This window comes from Cryptotermes secundus, unplaced genomic scaffold, assembly GCF_002891405.2.
Source record: "Cryptotermes secundus unplaced genomic scaffold, Csec_1.0 scaffold505, whole genome shotgun sequence".
Taxonomy (NCBI): Eukaryota; Metazoa; Arthropoda; class Insecta; order Blattodea; family Kalotermitidae; genus Cryptotermes; species Cryptotermes secundus.
In genome coordinates, this window is record NW_019740659.1 from 444621 (window position 1) to 470078 (window position 25458).

The 25458-nt window shown below is 36.8% G+C and overlaps 2 protein-coding genes across 3 annotated transcripts in view; both read right to left on the minus strand.

Moving 5' to 3' along the window:
- LOC111872451 (activator of 90 kDa heat shock protein ATPase homolog 1) overlaps nt 1–25458 on the minus strand; it is a gene marked incomplete in the record, with an annotated part of 156594 nt that overhangs the window by 128527 nt on the left and 2609 nt on the right. Inside the window, 1 exon segment of the mRNA XM_033754702.1 lies at nt 19225–19622.
- LOC111872456 lies at nt 5720–18279 on the minus strand. Of its 2 annotated transcripts, none has more exons than XM_023866399.2 (2): nt 17876–18279; nt 5720–7338 (listed from the first exon to the last, which is right to left on the minus strand). In XM_023866399.2, exon 2 carries the CDS (start codon nt 7250–7252, stop codon nt 6590–6592), a length of 663 nt encoding a protein of 220 aa, XP_023722167.1. In that variant the 5' UTR covers nt 7253–7338; nt 17876–18279; the 3' UTR covers nt 5720–6589. The 2 variants fall into 2 exon arrangements, with proteins under 2 accessions (XP_023722167.1, XP_023722169.1); XM_023866401.2 differs by lacking the exon at nt 17876–18279 and adding an exon at nt 10310–14052.

Below are 25458 nucleotides of genomic sequence, written 5' to 3' on the forward strand. Positions count from 1 at the left end.
ATATGGGAAATGTTAAAAAAAGATGGCCACTCTGAACATAATTTTAATACATTAAAAACATATTTTATAAGCAGAAGATTCATGTGATGAGTCTTCAAAAGTCTTCCTTCCCAAATTTGTCAATGGCCACAAGCTAGGAGACATCTCATACCATGAGGAGTAGGAGTTTAGATATGACAATGTCTGAAGTATCAATGGAGAGACAAGATTGGTCCAAATGTTTTGGACTAATATCCTTTCTTTGTTGCTATTAATTATACCAACATTATGTTGGTTGTTACCCACAATAAATGTGTAAAACTTATTTAATGCTTTGTGTAATATTCTGTTCAAAGTTCTTCCCTTTTTTTCACTTCATGGTACATGCCATCAAATCTGTTCTGACTTCATATACCAACTCCATCTTTTCCGCTGTCTTCCTCCTTTTGGTTTATACTGTAGAGTCTGTTTCATGATTCTTTTATCAGTAATTCTATTAAAGTTGCTTATCCAATTTTGTCTGTGTTCATCTGTTTTATGTTGTACTGATTACACTTTCAATTCTTTCTCAATGCCTCCGTTCTTAGTACTATTACACCCTAATGCAGCCTTCAACTAATCTTGAGTATCTCACAGCAAATGACAGTATTCTGTTTATGTTCCTTTCTTTAATTGTCCAAAATTTACTTAGTATTAGTATTAGTATTAGTACTCTGTATATGGTTTCCTTATGATATAGTACAATAATACTTCATCTTGCCTTCAAGTAAGTAACATTAACAGTCAAGTGTTTCCACTTACAAGAGAAGTGTAAGCTGTTAGCCGCAGTATTAATTCTGCAATTATTCTCTTAGCTTGTACCTGGATCCATCTTATCAAACCAATTGTGCAAGCACTATTATGACACAACTGCCTGTTTTGCATCCTTTCGAATTCATTATTTTTTGTTTGTCCTACCTTTTAGCATTGCACAATGTGAGTTCTGCTATTTTCTGTTCAATGCCATTTCATTAAAGATTTACCAGCTATAATAGAAACTATGATACTATTTTGCTTGAGTATGTCCATGATAGAAGGTTTCCTCTGAGTATCTGACAGTTATTCAGCCAATCAAGAAGTGTCTTCCTTCTACTGGACTCAAAAGTTCACCACAGTGTTGAAGAAATGGACTCCATCAATCCAGTTCTCTATGCATTTCCCTAACATCCATCTATGCCTGAGCTTTCCAAGTGATCCCTTTTCTTTAAGATTTCCGACTAAAATTACATAATAACTTTCATAACAGTTAATGGCAGGAATCTTTTCACTGGCATTGTGATACATGAAAGAGAAAGGTCAGTACTAAGTGTATATTTTATTCATAACATTTAAAGAATTAAAAAGTAAGGTCACACAAACAACTGAAGAAAAGGGAATCCCTCAGTAGAAGGGAGAGTTTTCACAGTTCCTGCACAATTTTTAAGGTTAAGACTGCCAAAATGGTCAGATTCTTGTTGTAATCTCCTGGGTTTTGACACACGTACTCCAACAGTTGTATCCATCTTAAATAAAGACATATATTCCTCTGAAAGGTTGCTAACCTTCTACCAAACTACAGCGTGTCATAACCTAGAAGATCACAATATGGAACTTTGCCTACATGAAACCCTGAGATCTTTTGTATAGCCACACTGTTTAACATTTCCTTATTTTCACATGTTTATATTTTGTCTAGTGTAACACTGTATGTGTCTTATCATAAGTTAGGTGTTCCTCAACGCATGTTACGTCAATGTGCGACTGAAAGTGTGGAGTGTGTGGGAAAAAAGAAACACTGAGTTGCTGTGAAGTTGCAGTTAGCTTACATAGATTCTTACCAGATTCTGTGTGACCCCCTTACTCCTAACATCCTCTCTCTTGGTTGTTACTCATCCACATAAATGAAAGTGAGTTTGACCTGAGCCAGTGATATGTGCTTTAATGGGATACATAAAAAAATTATCTTTAAAATTCATAATGGTATGTTTCTTTAATGCTCAGTACTCCATATTGACAACTATACACTGCTAACCATCTTGCTTACTTCTAGCACAAAGCATAATGAAGTGGCATATAAATTTATTATTGTTACAGGAACACATATGTTTAATGAAGTTTAGTTTATTATGTCATCTATCAATTCAAAGCATTTAACAGAAATAAAAGTAATCACATAAATATGTCGTACTATCAACTAAGAATATATTCTTTTCATTCTTTAAATTTAAATTTTACTTCAACTCAAAGGGAGGGACAATATGTTGAATTTAAAATTATATAAATCAGACTGTGGAAGAATTTATACAATCTGAGCTCATATGAAAAGCAAAGAAAATGTATATTGAGTCCTTTGCTACATCAACTGAATTCCAGCATAACTTTACTTGGGTACTTAAGTCTTGAGTATTCCACTTTGGCATATGTTAACTCAGATGGTGAGGAAATGTGTGCAGTGAGTGTGTTTGCCACCAAAGCATTGTCTGTATTTGCATATAACACATGAAGCTGGGGGTAACATCCCAATGCATCATACCTCTAGTAACTCATTATTATCAGTTAACTCTGAAGCACTTCAATTTGCTGAGAATATAACTAAGGTCTCAACACTACAACCTAAAAACTATTTATTTATGCAGAAGCAAAGTTAGAAACCCTACAAGAGCAAGAAGGTGTGCTTACAGCATCTTACATATGTTCTTTACCCAGAATTCAAATTTCAGATTCATGTCTCAGACAGGCTTTTCTGTAATGGAGTTCCTCAATATAATATTTAATTGAACACCATTCACTGACAACCACTACAGCTTCTATGTAAGAGATGAGTGAGGCAGACATAACCTCCAAACATTCTTTCTGGTGTTTAGCTTGGTATGGATAGCATATAAAATTCAGCATCTTATTTTGAAACTGTTTCATTTTATACCTAACAACAGCTGACACACATGTCCTAGGTGATGCATAATGTGATATCTTATCTTAAGAATGAACCTGCACAAAGAAAGAATTTATCCTTCAGGTTACAGCATTCTGCAAGTGAACTGCTAACTCTGACTTTGTGTCTACAAGAGAGTCAGAATTTCCCATGTAACATTTAATAAAAATTCATTTAGGATCTTGGAATTCAGTGATGCAATGAACCGACATAGTATGCATGTAAAACTTCTTCTTTTACCTCACATTTGCAAGTATGAAAATGTATTTACTCTTGGGACACAAAAAGGAATTATTGCTCTTCTACCTACCAACAAGGAATAGAATTCAAAATCTTAATATAGATGCCTAAAACAAGGCTCCTTATGCCCCATATGTTACTTCAACCCAGCAACTCTTTAAGAGGAATATTAATTAACAAAACTCTACTTTTGTAAAAGTTAGCTACTGGTTCAGCAGACGAAAACAATTTGGGAAGTATCAACATACACTTTCGGCTAGCTTTATATATCTAAAAAATGTGATTGCTGAATTCTATCAGAAACATATCTCTACATCACGGTTCTCGTGAAGTAGCAAATTAGAAATGATTTCTTCTGCTGAGCAATATGGATTACTGAGTATCATACAGAAATTGCTGGATGAGCATAAAATATATACAGTCTTAACATCAACTTCTACCATTCCAGTACATGTCATACAAATCAATGAATTTATTCACTATAAAGCTCAAAAGCATTTACATTTTCACTATGGAGAGGGTGATATTGAAAGTTTGATAAAATGACAATTTATTTTTGTTAAATTTGAATACTGAATTTCTACTAGACTGAAGAAAAAATATGCCAGGCAAATGATGATAGCAAACTTAAAATGGGATCTTTCAAAAGAGAAATTTGGAATTGCAGAGAATATTGTATAAGGAAAAGTCAAATATAAGTATGATATTTGTTTCAGTAGGGAAATGTAATGGTTTACTTCATTATTATTTACATATGAAATAATGATTTATTTATTGTTTAAAGCTATCACTTCATTATACAAGTGTCTGACTTAAGTTAAATTACATATCACCCTTTGCAAGGACATAATGCAACATTATAACATTACTTTCATTCTCACAGAGTGCAGCACAAAATCATTGATAGCACCACAGACTCTTGGTGATGTTTAAACCTGTGTTTTCACAGTTATGTGTTGGTTGTAAATAATAACAATTAATACATTTACAGCAGTTATTTATTATTTGTGGTAGATAAGTTATTTGCTGAATCCTTAAATGTGCTCAGGATATTAAAATGCTTGTTATTTGCTATTTCACACAATTTATATTGTCATTTCATTTACAAAAACGGTGTACTAAGAAACGTGTGTTCAGAGAGAAACCCAACACATGACATTAGTCAAGAAATATTCATTAATTTAACAATATTATTTTAATTCAGAGATGTGTTGGGCTTCTTAAATGTGTATGTTCATACAACTATTTTTATCATCTAAATACTTTAATATTAATATGTAATAATACTGTATTCAACATAAGGAAGATAATCATGAGTTTCAAAGTTTATCATCAAGACTTTGTGTTGGTAATATTCATCAAAGATCCCAGCAATATAAATGATTGCAAAACATAATATACGCTTTGTGTGTCGTGAAAGAAACAATAATTTCCTAACAGATTGGTCTGAAAATAATCCATATTTTAATATGGACCCAAATTTCAAATTCTATATAACGATGCAGTGCTTAATTTATAACTTCACACTACCTTAACACTCTAAAACTGATGTGGCTGTTTCTTCTCTTACTGTGCCAGAGGACATACTGCTGAAACATGAAATTCAGAGAACTGCATGTTACAGTTCATTTCTTGACTTACTGGTCTTATTGGTGGGCCAGTTACTGACTGTGGGATGTAGTTTCCTTTCCTTGTCAAAAGAATCCCAGATGGCAGATCATTGACCAAATACATTGAAAACTCAGAGAATCCTGAAATATTTTAAAGTAAATTCTTGTATCAAATTCCATTTACACTCAACTCCAAATTATCCGGGATAATGGTGGGGATGGAAATCATGATTAATCGAAAACCCGGTTAAGACAAATTTTATTAAAAGTAGTACTGTAATACTGTACCTTCATAATACTATAGGCCCACCTGTATTTAAATTTATTCAACCTCATTTTTATGTCATCTCATGGCCTATTTAATACTTTTTTACGTTACACTGAAGTATGAATTAGTTATTTCAATGACACTCTTCAACAACATCCAACACTTTTTACGAATATTCACACTTAACACTTAAAAAAATGTAATATTGTCATTTGCTTTTTCGCGGCATTTTCCTTTTTACGGATATCATGATATTAGCTTGTCACTTAATAAACTGTTCTCTTCACTCTCAAGATAGTCTAGTAAGGATTCCAAATGATTAAGAGCAGCACCATGTGATATTTTCTTACTAGCAGCACTGTCCACCTCTTTCTCATTCTCACTTTCTTCCCGCTCTTCTGACTGCACCCCCACTGAACTAACGGTTTCGTCACTGCTTAACATTTTGAAGCCCGGCTCACACAAGTTTCTGTTAAATACTTAACACAACATGCTTCCTTTTACACCCTGACATTTTGCTAACGCACTTAAAGATCGATACAAAGAGACTAATTGGGGCGGTGTATCTGTCCTTTAAACTTTCCACAAATCCTTGCATTCTTTCACCCCTACCCTAGAACATTGTGTTAGCATAACGGGACCAAAAAATGCTGAGCTTGGTTCACACTAGTGCGAAAATAGTGTTACAACTCACCATGTGAAACAAAAGTGAATGAATATTAAACAACATATAAGCCTCAAAAAAGTCCTGGTAGCCCCAGTTAAGCCGTAAACCGGTTACTCCGCCTCCAGATAATCGAGAGTTGAGTGTATATGTAACATAACATTCCTGTTCAAGATGTTACATGATTAGCAACTAGTATAAAAATAACAATTTCAATTTCACCATAATCTCATTGTTAACATTTGTGTTCGCCTGTACAAGCTAAGATGAGTAAAGGAGAAGCATGAAGCATGGGGCAACCTCGACAATCCAAAACAATTGAAGCACTCTTGTGATCAGGTTATTGAATCATTCAGATTACTTCTATTCAAATATACATTCTAGTTCTTTAATAAAATTATTTATTCAGAAGATTTACAAGTACATTTTATATGTAAACAATGATTAAAAATTGCAGAAGGTTGATCACGTGGTAGGCTGACAGCAAGTGGTAATGTGGTTACATTTTTCACCATCTAGAAAGGCAGGCCCATTAACACATAATATTGTAACGTGTTTGGAATCCAGAAGACACTTCCATAGTAACGCTAGAACAGACCGTTGCATAGGTAGTGACAATAGCGGTATTGTAGCCCCAACAGTTGGCCGTTGCGTAGGTATTGCAGTATCAACAAAGCGTATCCCTGGTCTGCGGCTTGGCCCAGTACACTGCCTGCCTGGTATTGACCTTTGGCAGCCAACCCATTGGCCTGTTTCATCTGATCGGCCCATACAGCAGTCATATTGTTTGTGCCATCAGCATTCACATTGCGTTCTTTTGAAGAAGCCAACTGTTCGTTCCCGTTCCAGCGATTCAACAACATTACCACATCCTGTTGTCATTCTGATTGCACATTCTCAATAGCGGCATTACGCACCACAAATGCATTGCCTTGTTCAAACACTTGAGCCAAAGCCTTGCTGAATCTTGTTGGAAAGTCCTCAGAAGGAGCTGGTGGTGAAAGAGCAGTATCAGCAACACAGGATTTGTTAGTTTGTTTCACCATGTGGCCACTTTGTTTTGCAGGTGGCAAAATTGTCTTGGCATTGGTGTTAGATGTCACAGATTCCTGCAGCTGTGTCACTGTGCTGTTGACCATCCTGTTCCCCTTCCCAGGGGAATAGACTTTACTGGGAATACTTTTCTGCCTGTCACTACTACCTGCAAGATATTTGGCAGGAACAGGCATTGAGAAAGCAGCCTTAGGCATCAGAGCTTGCCCCTTGTTACGTTCAAACATTGCAAGCTTCCCTGTTACAGAGAGCTCAGTGGGATCTTTGCTATTCTTCTTTGTTGGCCTTGACTCAAAGAGAGCAGCCTTGTGAAGTACTGGGCCAATTTTTGGAGATGAATCTCCTTTGCGACGACTACCAACACGAAGTCCCATCTGTGGTACATTTTGTACACATGGACTTCCAGTTGATCTGGGCAGGACATTTCTTTTCCCTGCAGAACTGGTTAACTTGTTGCTTGAGCTGCTATGAAGGATATGCATTCCCATCACTGGAGTTTGTGAACCAGCATGTGAAGAAACAGCAGTAGGATGGCTAACTTCGTCCACCCAGCATCTGATAGTGTCAATTTTTACTGCAAGGACATAAAATAATTCAATTAAATTGGCAATTTTTGGAAGTGATGATTTTGTTTCTGGTGGTCATGTAAGTCTGCTTGGATCACTGGAAGAGCAGATTAATGTGGGTTTTGGATTACCAAGGTTCTACCCTGCTTACCTGATGAATTATTATTTCAGTAGCAACTATCTGCTACATTAAAATTATTTCGGTTTTATCCATTATTCCTGTAGAAATATCAGTAAAAATTCTTGACTTCTTTTTGAGAACTGGATGTCAAATCACACTGCTTGACTTCCACCTACATATCATACAGCCAGATCTTGTGAACTGCTGGATAAGAGCGAGAATTAACAAAATGTCAAGTTTTCCAAAGTATACTAATTTGTGTTCTAATTTTTAGCCTGTCAACCATCCAGAAAGTTGTTATATGGACAGATGGACAGACTGTCTCTCAGTAATAATAATTTAGAATCCTGGTCAGTAATGTTCAAAGTCCATGGCATACAAGCAGGAGTTCATCCGATTAGTTTAACAAACAAATTAAGCACTGCTGAGTAAGAGGGATGAAATATTGTATCACTTGTTGACTGAGCAAAGACGATTTTATTTAGAATTAACTTTAAAGTAATTAAAGACATTAACAATCTTAAGTTAATTTTCATCTCAACAGATGTGCCAAACATAGGCTATATAGAATTGTCATTTGTGTATATCTTAGTAAAGCTATTCAATTTTTTTTTTTGTTATTTAGCTTTTTAAAAATGTTAACTAAATCATGTGATATTATTAAGAGTATGATGGATTCAGATGTCTGCACTTCCAAACTGGAATTTTTAAACATAATAATTATTTTACAAAATGTTAACGGTTTTTTACTGACAATTACTTATTCTGAAAGTTTCACAACAAATTAATGCTCAATAAAAAATCCTACAATTTATTTGAAGCACAGGCTTGCTGAGGGAATAATCAAAAGGGGAAGCACAATAGATCACTGTAGGTGGTGGTGCAAGGGCCGAGAGGCCCACCCCTTGTACAGTCATTCATTCATTCTTTCATTCAGTGCTCCAAAATCTTCTCTGGCTATCAGCAGCATCAAAGATGACTCAAAAACCAATGATTCAGAGGTATGCTCACTCTCCACCATCAGGATAAAAGTGTGAGTGACCATAAACATGTACATACATACCTCCATGACGTTACAGTCAATCCCCACATTAACCCTGAAAATGAAATCTAGGTAAGTCTCCAAAACATTTCATAACTCAAACTCTGATGAGGCTGATGACCTGAGGAGATTTTAATGCATTTGAGTATGATGTTTATCAGTGCCCACTTCTGTTGTGGCATAATCTACAGAGTGAGATTATTCTTATGCTCCAGGAAAAATAGACTGTCTTGTGATCTCATATTGCTGAATAAATGCAGAACTGAGACTCTAAATTATTTCAAATTCAGTCCATTAGCAATGTTCCTGTTTTACACAAGTCTGACTGTACTGTTTTCAGAAACACAAATAAGGCATAAAGAACAGCTCAATATTTATATTACTGCTTTCTGGCATCTAACAGCATGTAGTCTTATACTGCATAGAGATTCCAGGGTTTTGGAAGAGCCATCCTGAAGGTAGAATAAGTGAGCCGATTGGAGAAAACAATGCACATAATATAGAAATGTGATTCTTTGGATGGGGCTCTGAATGATTCAATGGGAGAATGTAGCCCTGAAAGGAAAGGCATACAAATTAATTAAGGAGAATTACATATGAAGTGAGAGTGCTTTATCTAGCTATCTTACTTTTTCTTAAACTGATTAGGGAGGCCATATTTTCCTCTGAATTGCTGGTACTGCATGACATCCCAGAAAACTGTAATCTAGATATCTACTGCTGTAAGAACCTAAAATCTCATATTAGCTCAATATTTGACTTTGAAATCAAAAGAAATAAAACATTAGAAATCGCAATTTGGAAGTTCAGAAATCAATATGTCGGTCATTCCTTCTTAATACCGAAGATCATACAAATTTAGTATGACTAAAATGTGGCATAAACAATACTTACAGTAAGTCCCAAACTTAGACAGGTAATTCATTCTTAAGGTTTCTGTGTGAGCTTAAAATCATGCAAGTCCAACAGTACTTAATTATGGGAAATTATAAAAATTGTATGAAAAGCAATTTCAGCATAAACACAAAATACAGGATACATATATGTACAATAAAAAGATATCATATTATAATATGTAAACCCTATCTGGTTCTAATGACCATAGTAGATTAAGTACCTGTTTAAATAACATAAAAAATATGTTCATTTATCTATGGATTCGTGAAAATTGAACCAGAATAAGCTGGGGACTTACTGTATTTATAATTCAAAACACTGAGCCCAAGAGCTCAAATGCCTAATTTTCTCTCTGAGGCTGGTTTCTTTTGTTGTTACATACTGCCCAAAATAACATATAAAAACAAAGTATTAAATATTGTGCGAAAGTCTAATATTTCTCCATTTACATCTTATTACATATTTTATTGTTTAAATTTCTGAAGTTTTTCATACGATATAATGAAAACAAAACTTTTTCTCATTTTAAGATTGTTGTTTGTATTTTGAGAAATTACTTTTGGACCAAACTGTTTTCTTGGCAGAAGCTTACATAATTATCCTTGAGGTGTGACTATCAAACATTGTACTACTGCTTTTCTTCCATGTTATTTATTTAGAAGCAATAACAAGAAGCTAACTAAAAAGGAATCATTAATTACCTTGAACCCTACATTTTGCAGTTTCCAGTTTTTAATGATGGATGTTTCAACCAATTAGAAGGTTATGACAATCTTCCATTCAATGTTCTCACCTATAGTAAACCATTTTACTAGAACTCTCAAGAAATAAAACCATCTATGCCTCTGAGCTAAAAACTAATCGAAAACAAAGCAAATAGACGCTGCAAATTTTGTATAAGAGTACTATGAGAAGTTACCTCAGCAAGAGATTCAATTTCTCACAGGGTTCATTAATTTCTGTACTGCAAATAACATGACACTGCTCCACACCATTGCAAAGAACAGCATAGGATCCGAGCCTGAAAAAGGGATCGCTTATTTCATAGCAGATCAATGACCTGAAAAATCTGGAAGATCATAGGATATTTCTGAACACGGGAAGGCCATTTCATTCTTAGCAGATTTGCAATTTTCTCTTTGCCATCATACCCAGAACACTTACTGGGTATCCAGTCCTCAATCCACTGCGAGCTTGCTAAGCACAAAGCTTGCTTTAATCTAGTACAGCAGTTATGAACAGAACTGGGGGTACATGAAGCCCCACAAGGGAGCATGAGAGATATATTTCATATATTGTCAAACACAGGTCTTTTGTACAAGTTTCTCTGTGCATGGAATAAATAATATTGTATTTGAACATCCTGTTGCATTAGTTGAGCACCTGATATGTGTATGTATAAAACAGTCTTGTGAATGCAACAGTTTCATAGCTTGTCAGTTAGAACACCACTTAGTCCATGATTTGGCTACATGGGGCCATCATGAGGTATATATGGTGAATACAAGTTGGATTCTTGTTAAAATAATTTGAAAAATTTAAAAAGTATGTGTTGTATGTTCTTTTTCTTTCTTCTAGTGTTCAGTCTTTGGTAATGTGGCTGCGATGTGTATGTTTTCAGGATGTTTTTGGCCTCATATACTGTGGTGGCTTGTGTGCATGGACTATGCCATGTTTATATAAAACATGGACTGAGTCGTGTTCTAACCAACAAGCTACGAGAGTGTTGCATTCACAAGATTATATTATACACATGTATCTGGAGAATAAATAATATTTTGTTTAAACGAAATGTCTTTGTATCTTGTCATGTTTATAATACCTTACACAATAACATGTAGTTTGAGATAAAAATTATGTCACCATTGAAAAGGTGTGCATCAATTGAAAAATAATCACAAATGCTGATCTCATACTGAAGTCATGAATGTGTGAAGCTTAAACTGTACATTCATTTCTTAATTCCTTCATAACATGGCACTGAAACAAAGGCTTGTAAAAGGAAGGAAGGAACAATGGAGATTTCATACACTAAATCTGCCACTGTTCTATCTTTGGAAATGTTCTGTGCTCTTTAATTAATAACCTTACCCTGGTAACCTTTCTAAAAGAATCATTTTGGAACTGTTCCTTACTCTGGATAAACCATGTCTAATGTATAAGTCATATGTTTAGTCACATGTAAGAAACTGACTAAAGTGAGGTTAATTTTTATTTCACATTGGAGACATAATTTTAAGTCATAAAAGAGGATTATGAAATGAGAAATTTGTGGTTTCATGTTCAGAAATGAAAGTCATAACTGAAGGGCCTGATTATTCCTTTGGGTTCTAATTCAGAAAATTTTCAAAATTCAATATTACATTTACCTTTCAGAAGTTTCTATTTTATGGAATGGTAACAATTTTCATGACCTACTGATGGGTCAAGAAACTGGAACCTGAATTCTGGATGTACATTTGTTTCTCTTTTTATCTCCTTCATAAAATCACAATGTTCAGAATTAGCAACTCTGAATTATCTTTAGCATAGAAGGCCTACAGTCATTAAAATAAATGAATCAGTATTTATAAATTATGTATTTCATGAGGACAGAAACAATACAAAACCCAAATGAATCACACAAATTCATAAAAATATCATGGCCATTATATACAAAATTATACTTTCATCGATGTACAGGTTCAGTTTCGTGCACAATAACCATAAACGTTAATTATGGTGCTTTAGTTTTCCCTGAGTTGTGTTGATTATTTTTGTATGTTGTACTAGGTTGGCAAAGCTACCAAAAAAACGCAAGTACATTCATGTACTGAGTTGCAAAGTACTTTAATTCAGTTCTGAAACTTTTTAAGATATTAAAAGTTTGAAGTTTTTTGTCTCAAAAATAAAACACATTTATTTTAAAATGAACTCAAGACCCACTCAAGATTCCATACTTTCTTTTCAACATAAAAGAAAATCTAAAAATTTCCATATTTTTAAAGTATGCAAAAGTGACTTATACACCCCATTTTACAGTTTACTGCCACATTGAAACTGTTCTTTACTCTATCAGTAACATCTAAGATTATTAATATCTAAAATGTATACTCTTTGCCAAATATTACTAGTCTGATCAAATCAGACAAAGCATTTAAAACAAATGGAGCAGATAAGAAATGCAAGAAAAAATTTGGTCAGAAAATTTGAAAGGAAAAGATTTTTTGGAAGAACCAGGTGTAGGTGAGAGGTCAATATTGTGGTGGATCTTAAAAAAATTGGGCATGAATGGAGAACTGGATCTATCTGACCCAGGATAGGATCAAATGATGATTTCTTGTGAATGTGGTAATAAAATATTAGTTCCATAAATAGCATTGAATTTACTGTATAGCTGAGAAAATGTAAGCTTCTGAAAAAAAGGGCTCTGATCCATGGAGTTAGTACATTAATATCTAAATTCCATAATTTCAGGAATAGTTGCAAAATTAATTTTCTTGCTTAGAATATAACTAAAAATGTGTTGATTACGAGACATACAGAAACATCATTTACAGGATTTTAGTAAGCTTTTATTGGCTGTTGCACTTATTCTCCCACCCAACATATAAACCAGAATCTCTAATTAATATACAGAATTCCAAGATGTTAGTTATATTATGAATGCTACCTAGCACATTCCAAGAAAATAAAGTCTGCTGTGATGCTGTCTCATGAACTAAGAAGCTATAGAATTTCTCATAATCCTTTCATTCAGATGGAAATACCTGTTCCTACTCAGTGGTCAGTACATTTACTGTCATCCAGTGCTTGTGATGGGCAGACATAGATTTGTACACCTGTGAAGTGAATGCTACCAGAATGACTGTCAAAATATGGCAGCATATGGCACACATGGCGAAAGGAATATGAGGGGCACATGTTGAAGCATCCTGACATGTCAGTAATACTTAAATTCAAGTCACTGTACTCTCTTTTATGTTCACTGGGTTGTTTTTAATGCATGTTCAAATTAGGGACATAATTTCAGATCACACTATGCAAAATGAATCAGCAGACATGTTAATAAACTGTTGATTTTAACTAGTGCTTCAGCCCGTTACAACAGTAAATGTCTGGTAAATTTGTCAAAAGTCACCCATCTGCCAGTGCACTAATGTTAAAATCAAATGTTAGTGCTGGCAAAAGTGTTTTTAGAAAGAGAGTGTTGGTCATAATAATTAAATCTCCAGTGAATGTCATACTGACTCCTTTACTGCATCAACTGTCTTTATTTGCCTCTTGATTGCCACAGTCTGTTACTTCCATCTACAGGAGTAAATAGAACTGGTGCAGAGTAACTTAAATTCTACGATATAAATGCAGAAGTTGACGTCCCTTCAAGCTGAAGGTAAATTCTCATTTTTCTTTAAGAACACATGATCTGACAGAGTTCTAGTAAAAGTGGTGTAGCTTCTGTAAGGAATGTTGTGTGCATGAGCTGGCCGAGAGTTGACTGTAACCACTCAATGTGCAGTAGAGTTCCTGTGTACCATTTTACAAGTTCCTGAGTTTAGATGGAAACTTGGGACACATTTATATATATATATGAAATAGTTCAATAACGTATTGAGGGAAAAATAACGTGAAACGACGCACATTAGGTACAACATTTTTGTAAAATTTATTCCATATATTATATATATTTAAAAAAGAATAATAAGTTTTAAAAATGATGTTAATAAAATGTTGTTTTTTAAAAGAGACTGACTCTAAAAATAAATCTTCTTATAACATTTACATACTACATACATAAAACTTTATGGAAATTGCACCGAGCTTGCCTATAACCTCCTTTATCGTAACTTATTTTGAAAATTTAAAAAGAAAGTTAAAAAATCAATTTGTGTTATTTCACTAATTTTATTCTGCCCTAATCCAACTCCCACCCACAGCTTGCACAATTAATACAGAACTTCAGAAATGGACATAATTACTTTATTAACACAAAATGTAAAATGAACAACATAAACACAGACCATGAAGAACCTCCAACAAAGACAGGTTTATTCCAATATCAGCTCCAAAAGTATTTACGTATGTACCACAAGAACCTCGGACACAGTTAAACATTCCAGGACATTCAATTGAGTCGAAAACGTCCTGGCACAGGTCAAGGGAGGGGGGGGGGGTCCTTGTCTGCAGCGCTCATTCCTCTTGAACAGAACTTCATTACTGGTTGCTGTAGGAAGGGACGCAGACTTACCATAAGTTACAAGAACTGCTAGAGGTGACATTACATTCTTCTGCCTTACAAACATGCCTCGTACCACATAAACAATTTAAGTTGGTTGCTTCCGTATGTCACAGACTGAACCCGTGATGCGCCACGTTTTGGCAGCCGCAACTCTGTGTCAAGTCGTTCCTGTGGTTTTTAACGAATTAACTTCTGAATTCACTACCCGTGTGCTTCCCTTCTTACCGATCTCCGGACTGTGAAAACTTGCTGTTAAACCATACACCTCATCGAAAGACTACTGAAATCAGGTCTGGCGATAAAGAGATCTGCGCTAGCATAATTTCCAAACGCCAAGACATTGATAAAGAAACGTTTCTTTACTCATCTTATCGGTAAGTAAGTGAAGTTGTCCCTGTGCTTAACTAATTAAACACTACGCCATGAACGCGTATGGGTGAGTGGATGTATAGATCCATATTTTCTTGACCTCGGCACTAACTGGAGGTGAGTGGTCGGCTCCACGCCCCGGCCGCTTTACCCCCGGGGAAAGAGTCCCCTGTACAAATTGGATAGGTTGGGTGAATCCCAGAACCAGTCTGGACAACGTGAAGAAGAGAAAATTCTTGACCCCACCGGGACTGGGACTCCGACCCCTCGGCCGTCCAGCCTGTAGCCAGTCGCTATACCGACTGCGCTATCCCGGCTCCTCGTCTTATCGGCGGCATACAAAATATGCTGCTCATGCTGTCCACAGCGATGTTGTACCTTCCCTTCCTCAGCTTCTTGATCATGTAAATACGCAACATTTACTAACAAGGAGTGCATGTCATTCAACAAGCACAGTTTCACAGTGTGAAAGTAATGGTGTGCTGTGGTGGAACTGCGCGCAGAATTATTCGCTTCGGAAATGCGGAATGGGTAACAAGACTTGTTTACGTGGTGCGAAGCGTGCTTGCATGCAGAAGGGGCATTATTTCAGCAGTTCCTATAATATACAATTACGTTTGTGTTGCCTTCTTACTGTTGTCAGTAATTAAGGTCTATTTCCGTATAGAGAGTCTTAGCGATATCCAGTGAGCTGTTCCCTCTACGGCTGCTCAGTAAACTACACCAACTGGAAACCGTGCAATAGCTGGGGCGGTCAGTCCTAGTAGCTGGCTTGCCACTACGACGGCCAGGATTCGATTCCAGCTCAAGTTATGTGGGATTTATGTTGAATAAAGTGGCATCGGACTAGCTGTTCCCCGAGTGCTTTGCTTTCTCCTGCCAATTCTCACTCCAGTGACCAACACTGGTACAGCGGGCCCAGTAGTGGCTGGAGTACCGACTAGAACGAGTCTCACCCCACCTCATGAATACGCAAAGGGAGTTACCGCCGCGCTGCCGCAACAATCACGTTTCTGTATCGTCTGAACGGTTTGTGTTTTCAGGCCTGGAGGTGTGTATCTTCTGGGAGGGAATGAAGTGTTGTCTGGTAGATAATTGCTCATGGGTGTCACCGACATATTTTCTTATGGGGGGGGGCCGAAAATTCTTTTAAAAACTTACGTTAAAACCGTTTAAGAATATTTATGACCCCCGTTAATTATTCAGGGTACACTATTTTAAGAGTTATTTTAACTTTAGATGTTAATGAGTGAAATATTTACTTTTTTTTTCAAATTTGAACGTATTCGAAAAGTCCAGGTGTGATGCAGATGCCTTCCCCCCCCCCTCACCTGCCACCGCCCGTGATGATCATCGTTGCTTTAGAGTTAATAAACAGTTGTCTGTTTCCTTGATCATGCGGTACAGTGAAATAATGTGATTGGTTATAGCATATTGTAATATAAATTGTCCAGATCAGTGAGAACAAAACTCTAGCCAAGAACTGTCTTAAAACAACACATTTGGGAAGAACGTAAGAGAAGAATGAACGCCACGCATACTATGAGACTATACATCTCAGCATCACTCCAAATATTACCGGCATTGTAGGTAAGAAAAAGAAATACAGTTCTGTCATTAATGTAGGGATAGAACTCACAAAATCCTTTCAATATGAATTTATTCTGCCTTTCTTTCTTGTGGCCTGCCAAAAATATCTAGTGTGTGTAATTCGACGTATGCTCTTTGAGGTTATGACAAATTCTTTTAAGTTAAGAGGACGTAACAGGCAAGAATCCTATAGACACACTTATCAAGATGATATTTCAGGGTTATATTTTGAAAATGGAGTCTAATTTTATACTTCCATATGAATTTGTTTCCAGCATACTGCAGAATGTTACAGGAGCAAACTCTCATGCGGATGGACGCGCAGTAAACCTCCAACACTAGCCACGTGACTTGGTTCGCATAAACATCAACATAAAAGACCTAGACTTCTTTCAGAAAGTAATGGCGGGATTTGGTGATAAATTAGGGCCCTCTGAGTTCTGTAAAGGGAGAACCGTGGGGAAACACGGTAGGTTAGTTGATTTACGCACTATGCTACAAGCCGGAAAGTGGCGGGTTGGATTCCCACTGAAGTCATTGGATTTTTCAGTTGACTTAATTCTTCCACCTGCACTATGGCCCTGGGGTCAACTCAGCCTCTAACAGAAATGATACCACGAAACATTTTCGGTGTAAAGAGCGGCCGGCGAGCAAGGCTGTCAACTTCACCGCCATCTATGAGCCGATTTTGTAGAAAATGTGGCAGCCTCGACGTCTCACAACCTTATGGGCCTATAGCTTTACCTCTTTAGAGAGTGAAGCTGACCTCTCATATCTATCTACTGTCGAGGTTTAGAACACCTCATGGTGTTTATGAGGAACTAGGGACGGTCATGCACGAGGAATATGGTTAGCAAGAGATGACTAAAACTAATACTTCAACAAGATTAACCTGTCTGGCCAAAGAACGATGCATTTCCATTACTAATCCCAGTTTGCCAGATATCTGGTGTGAAACAATGATTTCAGAGTGTACGACTGCTTTTCCACCGGTATATGACGTCACAGTAATCTTTGTTTCAGCACTTTTGGGGCACCTTCTGTCAAATTTTCAGTCTGTACATTGGTAAAAATAAAAATCTGACAAGTTCTAATGCACTACCTGATATGATGTAATTAAAATAAAATCACAATCCCACATCCTGTTTCATACAATTCGGAACCACCCGTTAGTTTGATCCTGTCCATCCTTCTGTAGACAGGATATGAACGGGACATGAAACATTACGAACAACACAAAACAAGCCCAATTAGAAAAAGAATCAAAGCAAATTCAACTGACTAACAAAATTAACAAAGAAATCTTACCTTAGCAGTTGGTATTCTAATCGACTCTTCTCTAACACAAATATCCATTTAAATGCACAATTATTTATTTCAATATACGCTGTAGGTTTCAAAATCCTCAGTCATGGAAGAAGAAAACCTGACTTTACTGAAGTTGTCCATGTTAAAATGATAACCCAGTTAATCTGAGGGTAATTGTAAGATGTTCGGCTCAAGAAATTAAAGAAAAGAACATAACAAAGTCGAAACTGCCATTTTCAGTTCAGTACTGAATACTCGTGGCAAGATCGAGTAAAATCGACGTCTTCTTCCGCTGAAAATGCATATCGTGCAGCAACGAAGCTCCTTTCAATGAGCAAATTAAATTAGAACATACGGTCGCAGCAAAATCAGGTTGTCTCGACTTACGGAAGGAAGTCTCCATCGTAAAGAGAACTCCACGAGTATTGTCACACAGCCTAGCGGCCACTGCCTGAACTAACCAGCGCTAATAAATTCAGTTTAAATGTAATGCATTAATTTCTTCGCATATAGCTTAATTGTCATGTCAGTTAATTTTTTTATTCATGTAAAATCCTAACTCAGGAGGCTAACGGCGATTTTCATTGACGCATAAAATGCAAATGTCACAGGTCTGCTTGTTTCTCGACAGGCCTACGTGACGATGCACAAAGCTCAGATGATGCGTTTCTTCATGATGACAGTCGAAGTCTTCTCTGATGCTGAAGCTGGGGCACAGTTTATTGACTCACCTTATGCTTTCCTCATTGTAACAATTTATAAAACAAATATAAAACGTCACTTCATAAATATAAATATATACTTTTCATGTTCATGTAGATTCACTTACTTATCTTTCAACATTGAAGTGAAAGACAGATCAAAGCAAAATTAAGTTTGGCTTTATTGAGTCTCTGTCCCTCCAATGCGAGTTATCATAGGGAGAGACTGTCAAAGCTCTTTTTATCTCTTTCCCTTCTCGCATTGATCTTATTGTCGTGCCGACCGAACCCTGTCAAGTTACAGCGTGTGGTATAAAAAAACACACACATAAATACTTATAACTAAACCCACCTAAATGAACTGAACGTAAAATCTAAACTCAAGCGGCCTAACCAGAAATCCTATCATGGGCACCTAACATGGAGGGCGGGAGGATAACACCTTACAAACTAACAACTAAAAAAATAACACATCCACAGGGCTGTCAACTCGACCTTAACCTAAGCCCTGAGTCATGGCGGGTACTGCAGCAAGTGCAGAGTTGCTATGGCGTACCTGACTTAGTGCAAGTACCCAGCCCATCCTCCGGCGGATGGGTCCTCAACCGCTAAAGGTTCCGCACGGCACTGTTTTGGTTTTAACTTTACCGTTTGAGCGTTGTTCCTCTTGCCATGGTCCCCGGTTTGAAGTCTGCTCCGGATGGTCGTTGGTGTTTCCACTGGTTTCTTGCAGTCGTTGACGCGATCCAAGAAAATGGCACAACACTGAATCACAAACACTTACGTGTAGAGTGTCGTTGCAGTCACATACACAGGACAACACGTTATCCTGATCCTGCCTACATTTATCAGCCTCTTCTTCAACGTTTGTAGCACGAACACTGTTGAATCACTGCAGTGCTTTAAAATCCGAGGTGTAACAGTTGGTAGCACTGCATAAATAACCGTACATACGTTAACTCTAAAGGGGGAACTACCAGTAATAGTCCCACTAATACGGCGATAATTTGCATGAAGTTTTATCAAAAACACAAAATTCAATCAGTCTGCAAGAGAAATTTACGGATAGTGTTTCCATAGTTCCTTGTTAAAACAATTTTTATTCATTGCCGTAAAAATATGACAAATCGTTTAAATTCACATAAAAACGAAACTCGCGTATCCAGCTTGCTACACTGATAATTTTCCTGTTAATTCTGTAATTATTTTAGGCTAGAATGTTGGCACGTGATACAACCGTTGATTTATTTCGCTACATTTCGTAAAACGATTTGACAATTATGCAAAATTAAAGATTATCAAATTAAAACTAATTGTTGCGGTTGGGTCCGAATGTTTTTAGGTGACGTAGTATCCCTGTTCATCAAGAGGATTTTCTTCGTAGTAAAGTAGCCATTACGGAATAAGAAAATTCGTATAACGACAAGAGATATATTTTTGTGTGAAGGCTCTTATAAATTCAAGATTGATTAAAATAAATACTAATCTTCGTAGTTATAAAACAAAAATGGGCGTCGAATATCCCGCAACGATGTGAGGTCGTAACCAGAATTTAATAATTTGGTGAATTTTAAATTTTACTATATAATATTTACACGGACTGCGATGGAACATAACACAAAATAAATAAGGTAAAATAAATTCATAAAACAGACCTACGTGTATGTATAAAAAGTATGTGCTTTCTGCAGAGTATCCTTGCTCTGTACAGCTAAGCAGTCATGTCAATCGCTGCACTGCACCGTCATCACTCTGACGGGAGAATGAAAGCTGCACAAATATGAAAACAAAGTGGCAAAGAAATATTTTTGATTTGAAAGAGATCGCACTTAATTTAAATCCATTTACTTTGAACTTCATAATGCAGCCAGTGCACTTTCCTAACAGACAAACAAAAAACATTACGATGGGCTGGTCAGTTAGAATAGATCAGTGTTCCGCAACCGGTATGCCGCGGCACACTGGTGTGCCGTCACAAGGTGAAAGGTGCGACGCGAACTTTTACCTATTGTAAGAAGTTAATTGTCGAATTTAATTAGTTTTATTTTACCCCAGTTGTATTTTATTCTCAGCCACTGCACTGATTAAATAAGATAATACTTGTTTATTCTTTATTACATGCCGTGATTTTTTATGTACAGTAATGTTGTATTCTAAGAAATTAAACGTAAATTATTTTCTCACAGTTGTTGTTATATCATGGTTTTCATTACTGATTTATTTCTATTTTTCTCGCATCTACGTGGCTTCTATGATAAACTTGCCGCATGTTCTGTGCACGTGCTTTTCCCTAAAACTGCATGGATTAGCAAGGGTTTCCCTGTCTTTTATAACGCTATTTTGGTCATCACGAGGAAAAGTGTTAACACGAATATTTGAACTTAATGAGAAGGTACGTGCATTTTTGACTGTTGAGGGGCATGAGTACGCGGATTTATTTGCAGATGATGAATGGGTATGTAAGTTGGCATATCTTTCCGATATTTTCGTACACTTGAAGGAGCTGAACAGAAAGATGCAAGGTAGGAACGAAAATAAACTAACTAATATGGATAAGATACAAGGATTTGTAAATAAGCTGAATTTGTGGATACAGAGAATTACAGATGGGTCGTTTGAGATGTTCCCGACTGTATGGTCACTTGCTGACAGCAATAAAATGGTGATGGACACAATTAAAGAATATTTAGAAATGCTGCAGCAGAAATTCAATAAGTATTTTGGAGAGAGTGTACAAGATTTCGACTGGGTTCGTGATCCATTCGTTGCGAATTCAGAACATCTTCCGATTAATATACAAGAGGAACTCGCAGATTTAAAAGAAGACAGAACATTGAAACTAAAACTTCTCGAAGTGCCTTTGGATACGTTTTGGTTGGCAGTAAGGAGTGGATACCCGGCTATCTCCAAGATGGCAGTTAATGTGTTATTGTCATTTTCAACTACATATTTGTGTGAACTGGGCTTCTCGACCTTAACTGAAATTAAGACATCAAAGGGGGAGCGGCTCAAATCCATCGATGAAGAAATGAGACTTGCCTTGTCAACGATTCCACCACGGATCAGTCGCCTGTGTGCAGCTACGCAGGCGCAAGTATCACATTGAAGTTATGAGTAGAGTTACTGTATTTACTTTAATAGTAATAGAAGTGTATTTTCTACACTCTACAGTGAATTAAAGTTAATTAATTGTTAATAAAAGCACGAGTTGATTTCTGTTTAATGATAATAAAATGATATTATAGTAATAAGCTGATCACGTTACGTATTTATATTAATTGTCTGATATCATGCGTTTTTGAGGAGAATAACATTTTGGTGTGCCGTGTCGAGTCAAGGATACTTCATGGTGTGCCGCGAGTAGAAAAAGGTTGCGGAACACTGGAAGAGATAAACCTGATATGCATAACTAAATTTGGTGGGAAAGTGAGTACTTAGCATACACTGGTACATGATAATGTCTAATGAAAGTCCTTGGTGCTAGCTTACTAGATATTTCCGGTAACATCATCAGAGTTAATTATACAGATGTATAAATATAATTAGGGGACGTTCCTAATATTATCACGTGTTCCACCGTACAGATAGGTTATTCAAAATTATAAGAATCACAAGAAAGTTAATGTTTTAAAACGTTTCTGCATTCTTTATTTGGTGCCAGTGCCTTATAAACTATTACGTAATTCCTGCATTATCTAACAGATATTGTCAACTATTGTTACTGTGAAGAAAGCAGTCTTCTGGGATTTGGCACCGTGTATATGTGGTGTTAACCGACGTTTCGGAGGAACGTATCGCCCCCATCTTCAGGGTAGAAGAAAAAGTATAAGAAATCTGCAAGCAGACACGTCTGCTTTACCGTTTCTCACGGTGTTGTCGCTTGCAGATTTCTTATACTTTTTCTTCTACCCTGAAGATGGGGGCGATACGTTCCTCCGAAACGTCGGTTAACACCACATATATACGGTGCCAAATCCCAGAAGACTGCTTTCTTCATAGTCACCGCCGTGAAAGCCTCAAATCTTACATATTGTTACTGTGATCAAATGAAAGAGACCACGACAGGGAAGACAGGGACAGAAGGTGCATATCACATTTGGCTGGAGGACTTCACTTCGGATATGGACACAGGGATAAGAGGATAATATCAGAATTGGTCTCATAGAAACTGTGAAGCGGATTATTAGCGCTTCAGGACAGAGTCAAATTGTAGGCTCCTCTGGTGATGATGAAATTTCCTGTTTTCAAATAGCAGGAAATGTCTTATAAATATGTGACAATAGGAATGCCGGTATAAAGGGGATTGCTTCATTATCAGCTGCCGTGGATACTGCTGCTGAATGAGATCATGTAACATAAAGAGATCAGGAACTCTCCCGAGGAATCTTAGAGAAGCAGGAACTTGACAACAATGTGTAAAACAATATTTTGAGAAATGAAAGAAATTGATTAATTTAAATATTGGTAATCATTCACTCATTCATTCATGGAATTGAGACCTTCTTGAGAAGCCGCCAGTTGTGCAGCTACTCACGAACTTCCAGCATTTTATGGAATCCAAAGGTTCATTACCGTATTCACAAGAACCTTCCACTGCTCTCTATCTTGAGCCAGATTGACCCATTTTAATATTGTCCACCTACCTATATCTTGATCTCCCTGATGGTCTCTTTCCTTCCAGTTTTCCCGGCAATATCCTATATGTATTCCGCTTCTCCTCCATTCGTGCTACATGCCCTGCCCACCTAAATTTTCTTGATATGATCATTCTAATTATACTTGGCGAAGAGTACAATTTATGAAGCTCCTCATTATGAAGTTTTCTCAAACCTCCTGTCACTTCATCTCTCTTCGGCCGAAATATTCTCCTCAGCGCCCTGTCTCAAACACCCTCAGTCAATGTAAGTAAGCAAAGTAAAGCTATCCCTGTAACAGGCCGTGAAGGCCTATAGGGCTGTGAGAGGTTAAGGGTCCCACATTATCTAGATAATCGGCTCAAAGATGGCGGTAAGGTCGTCAGCCTTACGCGCCGGCCGCGCTTTACTCCCCAGGAAAATTATTTAATTATTTCCTGGTACTCATTTCTTGGACTTAAATTTGAGGAAGAAACTAGTGAAATGCTACATTTGGAGCATAGCTCTGTATGGGGCTGAAACATGGACACTTAGGGCAGTAGATCAGAAACATCCGGAAAGTTTCGAAATGTGGTGTTGGAGAAGGATGGAGAAGATCAGTTGGACCGATTATGTGAGAAATGAAGAAGTGTTAATTAGAGTCAGTGAGCAGAGGAATATCCTACATGAAATAAGAAAACGGAAGGCTAATTGGATTGGTCATGTTTTACGCAGAAACTGCCTTCTAAAAGAAGTTATCGAAGGAAAGATAGAGGGGCGGATAGAAGTGACAAGAAGACGAGGAAGAAGACGTAAGAAGATGCTGGATGACCTTGGGGACAGAAGAGGATACTGTCATTTGAAGGAGAAAGCTCTAGATCGCATTAAGTGGAGGAATTGTTTTGGAAGAGACTGTGGACCTGTCGTCTGACAGATTACTGATGATGATGACTCATTTCTGTTGGAGGCTGAGTGAACCCCAGGGCCATAGTGCGGCCGGAAGGATTAGGTTAATTGAAAAAATCCAATGACTTCATCGGGATTTGAACCCGCGACGTTCCAGCTTGTAGCATAGCCCCTCAGCCAACTACGTTACCGCCCTCAGTCAATGTTCCTCCCTTAATTGGTAATCATTACTGAAGAAATAATGAGAATCCCTCAATTGAGAACGACTTATGCGGAGTCAGTGCTCATTAACATTTGATGAATACAAGAAAATACTAATGTTAACAACTGAAGAAACCCGGAGAAACATCACGATAACACAGAAATGTTTACAGGGTTGTTGTGATTCTTAATTAGCTTCAGCTAACATTATAATTGGTATTTGGTATTGAAGAAAATCACGAGAAATCTCTGCACAGTTGAAAACATCGTACAAAATGTTATGTCCGTCCGCCACATAGCTAACAACACAGGAACCTTCCGTTAATATTATGGTTAACATTTTTATCAGGAATTGTTTAACCTGCCTTTAGCCCTTTTTGGTCAAATGCAGTGCAGCTGAAGGTTATTTAAGGGCTGTCAATTTTAAAAACGAATAGAGTAGTTCGTACATTTTTTTTTCTGAAATCCAAATCACCAGATGATAGGGGGCACATATGAGCGTACAAATTGTGAAATGTTAGTGTTTGCCGGCCATGCATAAGGAAAGACAGAAAGTTACAACTACTAGACTAAAGAAGTGCTACTTGTCAGTGTGTTAGTCAGACACTTTGTAATTTGTACGATCATATGTGGAAAATTCCATACAATATTTTACAAATCAGTTTTTATTTACTGGAAGAAACCCGTTAGAATTAAATATGTACCAACAGCATCATACTGGAAATCCAAGACCTTCATAGTAACAAGTAGGGCAATGTAACTCTCCTTTAAGAGACCTATAGGCCTGAGTGTACATATTTTAAATTATATTTACCTAGAATTGCTGGATTTTTGGACTTTGCCCATCGTTAGGTATTCTAAAAAATAGAGAACACAACATTTCGGAAACTGGATCTGTTTCCGTCCTCAGGTGAGGGGAGAGACTTCTATTCTTTTGGGTCCCTTAGAAAGAGCTAACCTCGATCACTGGACAACCCCTGTCAGCATAATTATAGCTACATAAATACCTGAGAACTGGCTTTGTGGTAGAGAGATGAGAGGAAAACATGCAATAGAAACTGTGATAAAGCATGTAGAACATTCTTCTTTACCTACATCACCTGTGGGATAAACTGAAATTCTGAAGTTTAACATGATTCAGAAGAATCCAGATCAATATTTG